General features: G+C 33.5%; 1 protein-coding gene across 3 annotated transcripts in view; it reads left to right on the forward strand.

Moving 5' to 3' along the window:
* Positions 1-11,540, forward strand: part of SPIRE1 (spire type actin nucleation factor 1) — a 54,666-nt gene extending 43,126 nt beyond the window's left edge. Inside the window, exons 13-18 of one of the 3 annotated variants that reach the window (XM_026699418.2) lie at positions 404-544; positions 4,650-4,787; positions 5,434-5,504; positions 6,402-6,429; positions 6,875-7,011; positions 9,285-11,540. In XM_026699418.2, the coding sequence (XP_026555203.1) occupies positions 404-544; positions 4,650-4,787; positions 5,434-5,504; positions 6,402-6,429; positions 6,875-7,011; positions 9,285-9,543 (774 nt within the window). In that variant the 3' untranslated portion in view covers positions 9,544-11,540. The remainder of the gene's footprint in view (positions 1-403; positions 545-4,649; positions 4,788-5,433; positions 5,505-6,401; positions 6,430-6,874; positions 7,012-9,284) is intronic. The other 2 variants (XM_087931044.1, XM_026699419.2) reach the window with 2 other exon arrangements.
* The last annotated feature ends 3,420 nt before the right edge of the window (positions 11,541-14,960 follow it).

Here is a 14,960-nt window from a genome sequence, read left to right on the forward strand (position 1 = left end):
CTGTTTCATTATCATATTCATTAAAATTTTACACCTACAGTTTTCTCAAAGTATAAAGAAAATGGGATAGATAAGGTCACATTACCCTATGTTAAATTTAACATCCTCCTTCTTCATTCCTTTCCTTAGGATTGATGGATTGTCACTGCTTATCTTCTGGTGAAAGAAATCCCACCTTTAAATAATCCTCATTTCCACTGAAAAGAAAGTTGAATAGGTTCTTCCAGCAGAATTAGCAGAGGGCTTGTGTTATGTTGTACAATAATTCTGGTTGTATTGAGCTGACTTCCCAATAAGAAAGAAAGAAATATCAATGCTGGGGTTATATTACAGTATCTAAAATGGTAGACATTTTTTTATTTATGTTTAGCCTTCCTTTTTCTACTTCCTATCTAATGCTCAGGTTCCAAGGAAGACCCTTTTTTCAACCATACACACAACTTCTCACCTTAGTTCTCATCCTTTTGAAGCAGCTTTGTTTGGAATGGCCAGAACTGTGTATTATCTATGTGAAAGAGTTTTTAACCAGTGGAAAGCCTCAAAGGTTTGCCTCCTACTGTGAGCTTTGTAAATCTGTCATAGAAGTCTTTCCTTTCCATCAATGGGGAGAGATTCCTAAGCTGTGGCAAGACATTAACAGTTTAGGATTTTACTGGATTCTGATTAAAATTGATTTTGGTGCCTGAAGAACTCTTTTGTGCATGCATAGATTCACTGATCAATTTGTCTGGCATTTGAAATTATCTTTGAAAGGTAATCAAACTAGAATGTAACATCAGAAGTTTATTAAAGAAGAGCTTTTTACAACCTTAACTTTTTAGAAGTAAAAGAACAAATATCAAGAGTAGAGAAATAGTTTAGAAAAATTAAGAATGTATTCAAACTCATAAATACATGTCAATTTTGGCCAAGTTTTCACATTATAAATTAATCTTTGAACGTATATTTACATACAGATAAATCTATATGACAAACGTATATAAAATTAAAATGAAAAGTTAACTAAATTAAGATTTAGAGATTGTAAAATTAGCATTTACAATTAAGAACATTTATGAGTTTGTGTCAACATAGTTGAACATTGCTGAATCTTTTTAGACAAATTACTGCATTTTTCTCAGTGGATTGGACCAAAAATAAACAAATATGTTGGGTGTTATCATTATAAAGTTGTTTATTTCACTATAGTCTTCACTTGCAAACTATGAATAAATTTATTATGTGTTATTTAATAAAAATTATTCCTATATTAGTCTTCTGCACTTGACAGTATAATAATAAACTACTTCAGAGCTATCTGAGGATTTTAGCTTGGTAAACTATTGTATTCATCCTGCTAGCAGCTACTAGCAGCTACTTGAATTGCCTCTAATGAAAAAGAAACATCAGTTCAGCTGCATCAGGAACTATCATAGTCTATTTATCTATAATACAATACTTATTTAGAAGAAAATGCTTAGCAATAATACTATCCTACAGTTGGAGAACTTTTTAATGAATTGCTCTTAGTTTTCATTGTAAAATGTCAAATGTAAATAGTACTTCAAAATGTACTATAGCCAGAGTGCTGGATAATTGAAAGTTTAAATATGGATTATTCCTATAGGAAGGATTTAGTAGACACATGTACATGAAGCCACCCAGGCATATAGGTTATTCCTGTTTTGAAACAAGAGTTTCTTTATCACATGTCTCCTTTTTCTAGTATCCACACAACAAGCATAATTGTTTTTGAATGAATGTTGGGATCAGTATGTACATGTGAAGAGTTTGAAGTACAGCTGGGCTTTCAGTAAGAGAACAAACACTCTGGTAACATGCTATTCAAATAATGCATCAGCGAGGCTATACTGAGAAGACCTGATGAAACATTTTCTTTAAGAGTTAAAGAACTGAAAATTAGTTAGAAAATATTATTTCATACTTCATACTTTACCATTATAACATGAATAACATTTCAAATGTCCAGTGTAATATGTAATAAGTATTAGCAAAAAGTATTTATTGATATTTTAATAGTTTATTACATATAATAAGGCCAGGAGAAAGAGCTGAGTTGACCAGTTTGCTAGAGAGCAGCAATTTAGCTTTACTCTTACATATTCTCTCTCTACTAAACATTTCCAAACATGACTTCTAATTTTCACACTGATGTTATAGATCAGGGGTGTCAAACTCAAGGCCCACAGGACGGATCCAACCTTCAGGGTGCTTAGATATGGCCCATGGGGCCTCCTTGGAAACAGCGAAGGGTTGGTCTACAGTGCCCCTACCACCAAAAAGAGAGCTCAAGAGGACTGCAGGTTGCAGGAGGCCATCACAGCTGAAAATTGAACTAGTGAGGCCATTTTCCAGGCCATTTTGCTCCTTTTTCACTGGCAGAGGGTTGCAGAAGGGCTGTTTTCCTCTGTTTTCTCTGGCAGAGGGTTGCAGTAGGCCATCACAAAGCCTTTTTCACTGGCAGAGGGTTTTAGGAGGCCATCACAGCCAAAAATGGAGCTTGGGAACCTGTTTTTGCTGGCAGAGTGCTTGGGCCGCCACAGGCACCCAAACAGAAGTGACGTTAAGCTGGCCACGCCCACCCTGGCAACCCTGCCGCTGCTGATGCGGTCCTCAGTGAAATCAAGTTTGACACCCCTGTTATAGATGTTCACTTAAAGAAGCACATTTTTCAAAAAATCATATTTCTAAGACTAAAAGCTATGAATTTATAATTTGATGGTATTTTATAAATGAATAAATTAAAAAGCTAGTAATTTCTCAGTGTTACCATTATTTACATTAATACAATAATGTATTATTTATTTGATGAAATACCTTCATAGTCATGGAAGTTATTGGACCATATTGTAACTTGGGGGAAACACTGTTGGAAAATAGATAAGGGACTTATTCCTCCTCCCACACCTTTTCTAATTAATCAGTCCTTAAAGGGCCATGGTGTTTTAAACAAAGTTATGGAACAAGCAGCAAAAGACAAGCTGTTTAATACTTTAAACTAATCATTTAAATAGTTGAACATACCTACATTATTTCATAATTATCAGTAGGGAGGAAGAACAATGACATTTTGGAAGTGGGGGAGGGAGTTTCATAGATCTGCACTGCAATACCATATGTAGTTTAGTATCAGTGATTGAGCAAGGCATTCAGATGTGCATTGCTTCATTCAAAGGCAACAGTCCTTCAAATATGTTGCTGGCAAACCATTTTGGAGTATTAACATTTAATATAAAGAATCCTACCATCATATTCCTTGGTGGGTTTTTTCTGGGTAATCATGTAAATCATATCATACATCAACTTTTATGTATTGAATCTTGGAGCCAATGACTAGACACTTGTGATGGAAATTTAAAACACTAAAGCAATTGCTATTTTAAAATAAGCTAAATAATTCTGTAAAAGCAGTAGATAAATAAATCTGAAAGCAAAGGATGAAAAGTTATGAATGCCTATAAAACATGAAGACTTTTAGAATGTGGTGAGGAAAAATAGCATTTTCAGATGTAATACTAAGGTTAATATAATATAGTAAACCACAATAAATTTTGTCTCTGACATCACGTTGTCCTAGTATAAATAAGTTAAATGATAGAAAAGTCACAATTGTAAGCATCTTGAGCAAGATGAAGTTTGTATTTGAGGTCCAGATAGGTAAGACAGCTGTTCTTTAAAATATGGTGGCTCTGGTATATACTCTCTTTACCAATTCTGCATTGTAATTTTTTTCTGACCTGAAAGACAGAATTATAAGCTACTTAAAATAGCATTGTATCTATTGGTCTAATTAGTTGGATTTTACAGCATTATGCTGCATTTATATATGAATTTGTATAATATGAATTTTTCTTAAAAACTATAAGCAACATTGCTTATGAATGTCCTAATTTATGTGCAGACTACTATTTATTTATTATTTTCCTCGTGCTCCCAAGCTTGTAGTCTTTCTTTCACAGAGTAAAATAAGGTTAGCATATCATTTTATATAACTGAGAAACCAAATTATTTTCAAGAAATAATTTAGGGCAAGAATCCTGTCTTTCAACCAAATCTATGGCAAGAATCTATGAAAGAGGTGAATTTGGGGTGTGCATTTTTATTCTGTGGTATCAACAGTTCTGATGATTTACTCAGCCCAGTATTAACCTGTTATGGTGTTTTAGTGTTGAAAAAATGTTCTATGTACTACTTATAGCAAATTGTAATAGATTGAAATTCCTGCTAGAAGCAGGAGCATAAGGTATACAAATTTGCAACTTTAATTAAATATTCTATGAAGAAAATAATATAATTATATGCAGTAAAATATATAATTTTACTGTAAGTTTAAAAATACCACAGAATCAAAATTTATTCTGGATTGGATTACTAACTGTTTCTTTGGCTTCTCTAGGCATCTTAAAGTATCAAAGACATCATCATAATTATTGGCTTAATAACCATCAAAGGCTTTTTCAGGGACAACCTCTTTAGACTGCATATCTGAAGTCTTTGCTATTTTGATGCCTGTAATCATATAAATGTTCTCCAATGTTGGTAGTAAAATCTATTTCTTTTAAAATTACTAACCAGGTGGCTGGCTCTTTTGGATAGCTGGGAAATGCTCTGAGAAAGACAGTTGAACAACATTTTTTTTTTGCTTTCAGGAGGAGTTTTGCTATCCAGTGGAATGCCTGGCTCTCACAGTGGAAGAAGTAATGCATATCCGTCAAGTGCTGGTAAAGGCAGAACTAGAGAAGTATCAACAATACAAAGATGTCTATACTGCCCTAAAGAAGGGAAAGGTACAGCTAATTGTGTTGATTTTCCACTGATATGGACAATGGAACATGGAAACAAATTATCACAGGAAGTTTCACATTCACAGGAAGTTAAAATTCGCAGATGGGTTCAAATTTTTGCGCAAAAGGAAAAGACTAGCTCTGTAAATTGAGACTTTATTCTTCTGAAAATAGAAAAGCACCTTTTTTAAACATATGTACAATAGGGGGAGCAACAGTGATTTTTGCAGATTTTTTCCTATGTTGTTCTAAATATCGTTCAGCCTTCTGGAGTAGCTGTATATATAAATCAAGATTTACAGAGGAAAGGAACACAAATCAGTACATAAATCACCATCTTCACCTCAAACACCAGTGGAATTAATTCAGCAGAGTATAAGTCTGAATCCAGTTCCTGAACTCAATGGTAGTTCTTCTTTGTCAGCATGCTTCTCTATTATGCTGCCAAAATGCTTAATATAGAAGATGGTATGTCAGTTAGCAAAGGATTATAAAAACATTTCATGAGTATTTTATAAAGAGTGGGAAAAACTACTTATTTTAATAAATGTAATTAAAATGATTAATTGTACAACTACTTGATTATGTAATGTATCTTTGCTGATGTTTGTTTACAGACATAATAGCCTCTTATTCCCACTTTTCGTAGCTCTGTTTTTGTTGTCGCACAAGAAGATTTTCTTTCTTCACTTGGTCCTATACTTGTCAATTTTGTAAAAGGTAAGCACACATGGCCGTCATTAAAAATTGCTGAATAATACAGTGATAGAAATGAAGTACTCATTAACCCATTTTTAAAGAATTTGTTATTATTGGTGTTCCATATGAAAGGAAGGAGGAAGGATAATTTTGGGAGTGTAAAGAAGGATTTGAACAGATTAAAGATTTGCATGTTTAATGATATAAGTTGAAAATCTTTACAGCTAACAGTGCTAATTATGGCATATGATGTTCATGCCAGCTAATATAAAATAAGTAAATAGCAAAAGACGTCTTTACTCAGAAAATAGATTAACAGTCTTATAAGCCTGTATACAAAGCCTGTATACTGTAGACGGATTGTTCTATTATTCTGAAAAATAACACTCCTCTGAATTTTTCATAGGACACATTTAAATTTTGCTTTCTGCATTTCTGAAATAAGAGTCTGCTGTTATCTCAAGTTAAATCTTTGGCCAATTTCTAAATTTTCTTAGGAGAAAAGAATTGCAGCAATTTTTTGTTCATTTCTGGTTTTAGATTGTGAAATATTACCCAAAATCTGTAAGCATACTATTTGAAAGATTATCATTTTGGATTTGGGGGTTTCTCCTCTTTATTTCCAAAGAGTTTCTACAAGTTAAATCACCTTAACGGAGCAGACTAGGTTTGAACAGGAGAACTAATAGCCCACATGGGAAGCTGGGATGAATACAAATAGGGCACACAATCTTTTGTATCCAGTTCTAGTTTTTTTGGCTTTTTCTGTGTTTTTTTATTTATGCTGAAAAATAAAACAACCAGTAAAATTCAAAAATAGTGTATAACTCTTAAAATATTTTTATAAGAAAAATGCAATATAGACGTCAGAGACAATTTTACTTGGAATTAAGAAAGCCAATTTTTTTTATGTTGTAGGCCTGTATGTTCACAGTGCTGTAAAAAAGTAAGTTTTAAAACAACAATCTAAAATCTGTTTATTAAATTGTTTCTATTTGTTTAAATATTTCATTTTTATCTGTTAGTTTTAAACTCTGCTTTTTCTTTTGGAATTCAAGATAATATATACATTATGGTATTCTTCTCTACTTTTATCCTTCTCCAATTTTATCCCTAAAGAAACATAAAGAGGTTTTTTTTGAATGAAATATTGTTAGTGGTCTAATGTCATGCAATGAGCTTTAATGATGAGTTGTGAGTATGAGTGTCTACACTTGCTCTCGGAATATTACAAGATAGTTGAAGGCTTTGTTATCATAGCATTTTACCAAGATTCATCAAATCATTACAATATTATTGAGAATATATTGGAGTGGGGCACTATAAATGGTATGGCATTTACAATCTCATGGCAATTATATCTCACCATTGTTCCCTTGCTTTCATGACAGATGCGCCTACCATCAAAACCATATTCGACCCTTCCAATTTTTTCCCTGGGACCTTCTACTTTACAGAAAGGAGAAAGCTTTATGAAGCCTGATAAAACTCCCATCAGCCATCACAGGTCACTGAAGGGCATATCAAGGTACGTTATGCTTATAATTAACAGGGAAGGGGGACAGACAGATAGACATTCATTTTTACTTCTTTCTCCCCATTCATCTTTCCAAATTAATGGATATGAATGCAGCTAACTCAAATTAGAGGTGGAGAAGAAGCTAGAAATACGGAGTTCAAAATGGCTGAGTTTAATCAGAGATATGGAGAAAGATTCCAGATAAATTCATACCTTGGAATTTCTCCTCCCAGTATAGAAGAGGCAATTGGTCAGTCACTTGAAATGTTCCTGGCATTTTGATTCTAAGCCCAACTCCCAAACCCACCCCCCATCTCCTGCCCAATCAAACAACCCAGAGTATAGCTATTTCTAAAGGCTGAAAAAGAATTATAGAAGTTATGGTCTAAATGTTTTCCCTATCTTAAAATAATTAATATTTTAACAAACTTCGAGGCAGATCTCAAAAGGACACCCCTCCCCTTCCCATTCTCGTTAACATCTTTCGGACTAACTTTCTGTGAAGTAGAGCATAACATTCTGTGAAGAAGGCTTATCCAAAGCACCCTTCTTGGAAAGTTTTTGTGCCTATATAAACCTTTTTGAATCTTGACTTGTATAAACCCCTGTGCCTGATACCATCATCTCACATACATTAAGACACCTGCACTGTCAGTCCTGTATTTGGAACACGTAACATTTCTGAAAACACTAGTATGATAGTCTAGATTACAGTCTGTCATTAGCAATCTAAATTTAAGACTATCGCACTATATTTCCTTATATTATTGGTGCCAACAAAATGAAACCATTTTTTCCTCCCCGCACTATCTAGTAATTTACATCTAGCTGACTCATGATGCCTAGATGCCTTTGTACCAAATAGGCAAGTCATGATATGATCTATATGTCAAGCTCACACAACGGGGCAAGCTTGGGGAAACTTAAATGAAGTGTCTTTAATATTAATAAAAGGAGTAAATACACAGTTTTGGAAATTTCAGGAGTTTCCAAACGTCATTAGTGAGTTCATTAGGACAGTGTAGGAATATTTTGAATTGTTTCCTGTCATCTAAACACCATGCTGTTTATGAGCTACTAATAAGCTCTTATCTCTTGGTTACATCTAATATTCCTTCCTCTCCAATCTGTCATACTACATGTCTGGCAGAAACCATTTGTCTGACATCCCATAGGACATCCCCTTCTTAGTGAGGAAATGGGTCTCTCACTCAAGGATTGTTCTCTCCGGTGGAAATATCTACCTTACTTTTGAAATGAGGTCGCCCTTCCCTAAGATCCTCAGTCTTCCAGGTAGCAAGAGGATTTTTCTAGGAGTGGGGCAATGCTACCACATCCCAGAATAATTTGTCTACCCTTGTTGTAGCTTCTCCACTTCAAGCATCTCCACTTCAACTATCTTGGTCTTGGAACAGGCTTTGCTTCCTGGGTGCCATGAGCTCATTGCATTGAGTGTAAACTTTTTACCAAGCAGATAACCATACATTTGTCACTGTGTAATAAATTCGGAGAAAACCCTTTCTTAATTGGCTTTCTACCTTCTTTATAGGTGAGTGTGATGAAGCTGTGAGAATCTCAGATTTAAATGAAGAATGTAATCTTTTGTATCTCTTTCAGCCAGTTTTAAATGTAATTTCATGTTGTAGTAAAATGAAAGAAAATATACTTTTCCTGCATAGCATGATTTAAGATAAAATACTGTGTATTTAAGACTCCACAATAATTTTTAAAACTCCCAATGTGTCTGGTAAACTGTAGCAGCTAGTAGCATAACAAGATATAGAGCAATTGCTTAATTTATATTCTACAGCTACATCCTATTTTCATTAAATATGCATTTTCCTTTCTTGAATATATTCACTGAAATACCTTAGCCATTCTTGTCTTCTTTTATAATTCATGTGTTAAGTCTTTCTTTTCTTATAAGCATTTTCCCCCTGATGATTAAATGTTCTGATTGTATAAAACTGGTTATTTTTGTGTTGTTGGGTGACCTTGGGCCAGTCACTCTCTCTCAGTCCTGAGGAGGAGGCAGTGGCAAACTTCCAAAAAAATGTGCCAAGAAAACTGCAGGGACTTGTCCAGGCAGTCCCTGGGAGTCAACAGTGACTCGAAAGCAGAAACAAACAAATTAATAAAATGACCAAAAGAAAGTCAGGTGACTAATTAAGTTGCTTCTTTTGCTTTACACCAAATGTTAAGAACTGGAAAACTTGAAAAGGTTTCTGAAATTATTTAGAATGAGTGGTACTACTAAGTTAAGAATTGTTCCTTTATTTTAGGTTGTCCTCAAAGTCAAAATCTGTAGATAAGTCAAGTGACGAACCATTTTTTCCAAAAGAACTCATGGAGGACTGGAGCACCATGGAGGTGTGTGTGGACTGCAAGAAGTTCATTTCGGAAATCATTAATTCAAGCCGCCGCAGCCTCTCTCTGGCTAACAAACGAGCCAGGTTAAAAAGGAAAACACAGTCATTCTACATGTCATCTCCAGGCACTTCAGAATACTGTCCTTCTGAGAGGACTATCAATGAAATCTGAGTCTTGTGCCTTTCTCTTTATTCACTCTTCATGAGATCCTAAGAAAACTCTTCAGAACCAGAGCATCCGTCTTTCCTTTGTTCTACATGATCATTTACATTTTCATTAGCTTATTGGTTTCCCTGTTTCTATATAATTCATAAAAAGAATCAGAAATTGTCCTACCCACCAGGCCAGCGAATAAGCTTGTTTTACTGGAAGAATGCAACTACACTAGATTGTTGTCTAATTGTGTATGTTCAATGTACAAATGAAGTCTTTACCTGTATTTTTCCCTATTTATCCTTTAATTATTTTTAAGATGAGTGTCTATGTATGTATATATATATGTAGATAGATCTAAAGAAAAACTAGATTATGGTGTTAGTACATTTGTAAACCATAATGCCATTTGCTACCAATTAAATATTAATCATATTTTGTTATTTGATGTACCTAGTCTCCTATTGTACAGAACTTGATATCTTATAGCACAAGATTAAGAAGGATTTGCTAATATGCTGGAAATGGTTGATCAATCCATGCCATCTCAGTCTTAGTATAAAATACTGAATAAGCTGGAAGCCTGAAGGAGTAATTATTTTCCTGGAGCTTCTGCTATATTATAATAAAATTAGTGTGTTCAAAATAATATTTTTTTCCTATTTGGAATGTACTCTGAATATTAGTGGTAGTGTTACCTGTAGCTTTTATAAATAAACAAAACAAAACCCTTTATAGAGGCAGAATGCAATATAAGTTTAGTTTTTAATATGAATGAACTTTTGTAAACTAGGGTTCTCTGGGTAATAATCCTGAGAAAGTTAAAATAAATATGTATATTTGTTTTATAAAGCAATGCGTAAGTATTGCTGTAACTAAGAATATGGAAGCATGTCTACTATTAACCCCATTTTTACAGGGGTATGTATCTTGGCTGTAAAGATTTTTTTCTTGGAAAAATTTGGGACAATGTGTCTCAGATTAAGGTGTTTTTGTTTCCTTGTTTTCAAAAGGTTGGAGAAACACTGAATGTTTTCAAGTTAAAATACTACTGAATATCACATTTTTGCACTGTTTTATAGTCAGATTTTTAAACAAAACTGGCGCTTAGTATGGAATTGGGTTATTTTTATATATATAGCAGTCCGTTTAAATTGTTTGCAGATCATCTGTGGATAGGGACAATTACTCTGCTATGTTTTAATGACCTAACTTATGTTTAGAATCAAATTACAATATATGATGGAAAAAAGGTTGCATTTTCATTTTTATATTGTAAAAGGAACATCTCAGTTCACTTCCGAAATAGGCAAAATTTTCTTATATCAATTACCAACCAGACATTTATTTATGAAATATACTATCAAAATTTATTCTGTCACCTTAATCCTTTGATTTGATTATTCCTTGAATACCCCAGTTTATTGTTACATAACCTAACTGAAATTATGAATGTTAAATTTAATATGTCAGCAATCTTTCCAGGAAAGACACATGATTATATCCCAAATACTCAAATATTGAATATATTAGGCATAATTTTTGAAAATTAAATAGCTAAAAACTCATATATAATACAAGAAATCTTGAAAGATTTGATGATCCTACAAGATCATAGATATTTGAAATTTATTGAAAACTATGTTAGGAGTCATGGCAACATGAGTGATTACTGACAAGCTCCAACGTAATTAGTAATCATTTCTGTTAATCAGCAAATAATTTATCTTAGGTACTTTGCTTTCTTTAACTTAAAATCTACTCCCACATATATCAAGAAAGCAAAATATTGTTTTATCATCAAGCTGGTAGTCCTTATTACCCTGAGTTACCCAGAATCTCTCCATACTGTATATTCACTTCCAATGCAGTTGATCTTCTAGCTGTATCACGTAGTTCTCATTACAGAATAAAAATGGGGGTTTGTTTTTCTACAGAAACCATCTTTTGAAATGTAGGCTAGAATACTTTAATAAAATACTACAGGGTTTTATTAAATCCCTTTTATCGTCAAAGATTTTCCATAGTTTTCACATTTTTTGTGTGTTTTATGTGGGGCCAAGGAAAACACAAAAATTAAGTATTATATAAATGTATCAATTTATTTCCTTGCAAAGTATTTACAAAATTCTGGTATGTGAGATTAACCTGAAATTATTAGGACAATAGTTGGATAGTTGCCTACGTATATTTGATATACTAATGAAATGAATGAATGAAAAGATTTTGTATTGAGCTTTACAGGAGAAATATAGGTAATCTTTAACTTTCGGATTGGAATTTCTATTGCTAAGCAAGTTAAATGAGACAAAATTTTACAATCTTTTTTGCCACAGTTGTTAAATGAACCACTACAGTTAAGGGAATCATGCAGCTGTTAAGCAAATCCAGTTTCCCCCATTGACTTTGGTTGTTGGAAGCCAGCTGGGCAGGTCGCAAATGGTGATCACGTGATCCCAGGACATTGCAACCATTGTTCAAATACATGCTGGCTGCCAAGTGTCTGAATTTTATTTTGATCACATGACCATGGGGAGGCTGCAGCAGTCAAAAGTATGAGGGTCATCATAAGTCACTTTTTTCAGTGCCTTTGAATAGTCCTAAAATTAATGGTTATAAGTTGAGGTCTATCTGTAGTCAGCAGTCGTATATAGACAATATATTACCAATTTGTACTAAAAAAATTGTTTACCCCCAAATTCCATACTTCAAGCTGAAAAATGAATAGACGGTTGTAATATTTTCCATTTTTCTGATCCATGACTACCTGTCATAATTACGTTATGCTTACATTTACAATATAAATGTCAGGACTGATTTAAATAGCTTATTTCTGTGAAGGCAAAGCCTACTGAAGAAGAAATTGTATAAATTAAGATCAATTACTTTCCTTTTCCATTTTTATCTCTGGGCTTATATCTATAAATTAACCCCCAGTGATTGCTTATCAATATATGCTATGTAATTCAAAAATCAGCTCCAGTGCAAGGTCCCATCAATTAAAAAAACCAAATCCATTCATAGGAACATTGTCATCTGACTGAAATTTTATTAAACCGAGGCTGTCTTCTCTACCTCAAATTGTTTTGTAATTAAAACCCAAGTTAATTCTTTGCCAAAGCACAGACCCTTCCAGCAATTTGGCTGCTTTCAAGGCTTTCACTGTGCGTCTCTCCAAAAGAAAAGGTTTTCAAAATATCTGTCCTGAGCCTTACAGAGAACATGGCAGTGTCAATGCAGAAGGGTACTGGTCCATTTTGTGAAGTGATTGTTTTTTAATGCTTTGCATAATGTTGTGTGCCTAATTGGTTTGAGAATACGACAAAGCTGTCCCACAAGCCAAATGTTCCATGATTACATGCTTTCAAAAGAAAAGTACACCCCAGGAGGGAAAAATCAAATAGAAGACTTGGCTTACTGTACTGATTCTGAAAGCACATCTGAACATCATGTAACGTGTCAAAGTTAAATGAACTTGCTAAAAGTCATTTGCAAGTTATATATTTATTTGCAATCCTATGATTTACATGATTTCCCTTTCCTGCTCCAAGATAATTTCTTGCCAAAAGTGGGAAACTTTAAAAAGACCATCACTAAACTTAAATCTGGCAGCCACCACTCTTTCCAGTAAGAGAATTAGATGAACTCTTGGGTGGGTCAGAATCCTATCCTACCACTCACTAGGAAGGGGCATCAAGCAAATGTCCTTTTGCAGTTCCATGCTATTCACAAGCAAGACATAGGAAATCTTAAGACATTGCAGACTGACCTCGTATCACAATGCTGTGATCTGCACTAAGCTTCAAAGCCCATTGGCATGTATAAAACTGTACACTTTTTAAATGCATGAAGATATTGAGAAATAAGAATTAAAATACAAGGTCTCTTTAATGACTGGATTGAATACAGAAGACCTTGATTTGGCTGAATCCATAGGGAAAAGCCACATATATACAGCACAATTCTTTTTGCCAATGCCCATTTCTCAAAATCTGTTCTGGAGGACTGGGGAAATGAGATGACACAGAGAGCTGGTATAGAAATTAGGTACTCAAGCTTTCCACCAGCAAGAACCCTTTGCTGGAAGCTGCTGCTGTCAAAAACAATAATTCTTCACTTGTATGGAGATGACTCTATATTCAAATTAAGATAATGACATTCACATTTTAATTTTATTCCTAAGACTTATTTTTTTGCATTCCATAAATGAAGATATGCAAAAACAAAACTTTGTAGACGTATATTTGTAGGAAATTTGTTATCCTTTTTTTCTTCATTGACTTTCTTCTATGTTTTAAATCTTGCTTTCTGAGAGGGCTGTGCTCACCTGGAAACTCATCCAGGCCAAGAAAATCATAACATGATAAAAAATAGGAGGAACAAATGAAAATCAAATGCATGAATGATTATTACAGAAAGCTGAGTTTACTAGAGCTGGATTTAGAATATAGAATAAAGCCATTGTGTGCTAAAGTGATATTTTAAAAAAGGGTAAGTTTTCGTCCCTTGATTATGTTCAGAAAGTACTTATTGCTGCAGTGATGACTTTTATCTTGCACTAAGAGAAAACGGTGGTAATGAAAGAAGTTATATATGTTTCTCTGCCAGTAGACAATATGTTTTGGGAAACAAGTCAAAATCATTTTTTTCTACTATCTTCTACATAGATGTTTTTTAAAAAACAAAACAATACAGGTCACCAAAAGTCAGGATGCTTACAAGGAAAAAAATTGCACACTGTTTAGTTTTCTTTACTGTTCCTGAACCTGCAATGGTACCTGGCAATGATTTGAATAGGAAGCACAACTGTCTTAAGATCTACCTTCTTATGTCACCATGCTGTATACCCTGATGGATAAAGATTTGTAAATGAAAAAGGCAATAATTATTTTTCTGCTTGTTTTCCTGTTACATAATATTCACCTGCAGTTTATGAATTATTAAACTCATAAAAAAGTTGTAATATTGTTTTTGTTGTCTCATCACCTGAACACAATTGTCTATTACATGCACATATACAAAAATAACATTGAAAAATGTTATAATTTCTAGGACCATTTTTATAAATTATATTTCTGGGAGTGGATTGGCCTGGATAAGATAAAATTCAAGGGAAATAAGAATTACCATTGTTGGTCTGAATGTATGGTTTCTAACTTTTAGGAAAAAAACCAAGATAATAGTTTTGTTTTCCTTTTTATTAGAGTTTTAAATTAAATATAAACACAATTTTATATACTCCCCTTTGTTTAAGTATTTCATACCATGGGTCACACAAAACTAAGAAATATGTACTCCTAATTACTCTTGAGTTTAGTGATTCTTTCTAGAACATTTGCTATCCTTGCTAGTGCTTTTTTAGTTTTTATGACTCAGCATTACATGGTATCCTGTTCAACAACTGATATAAAAACAGACTGCTTTCTTAAAGAAAA

This window comes from Pseudonaja textilis, chromosome 3 (genome assembly GCF_049901715.1).
Source record: "Pseudonaja textilis isolate UNSWEBS1 chromosome 3, rPseTex1.2, whole genome shotgun sequence".
Classification (NCBI taxonomy): Eukaryota; Metazoa; Chordata; class Lepidosauria; order Squamata; family Elapidae; genus Pseudonaja; species Pseudonaja textilis.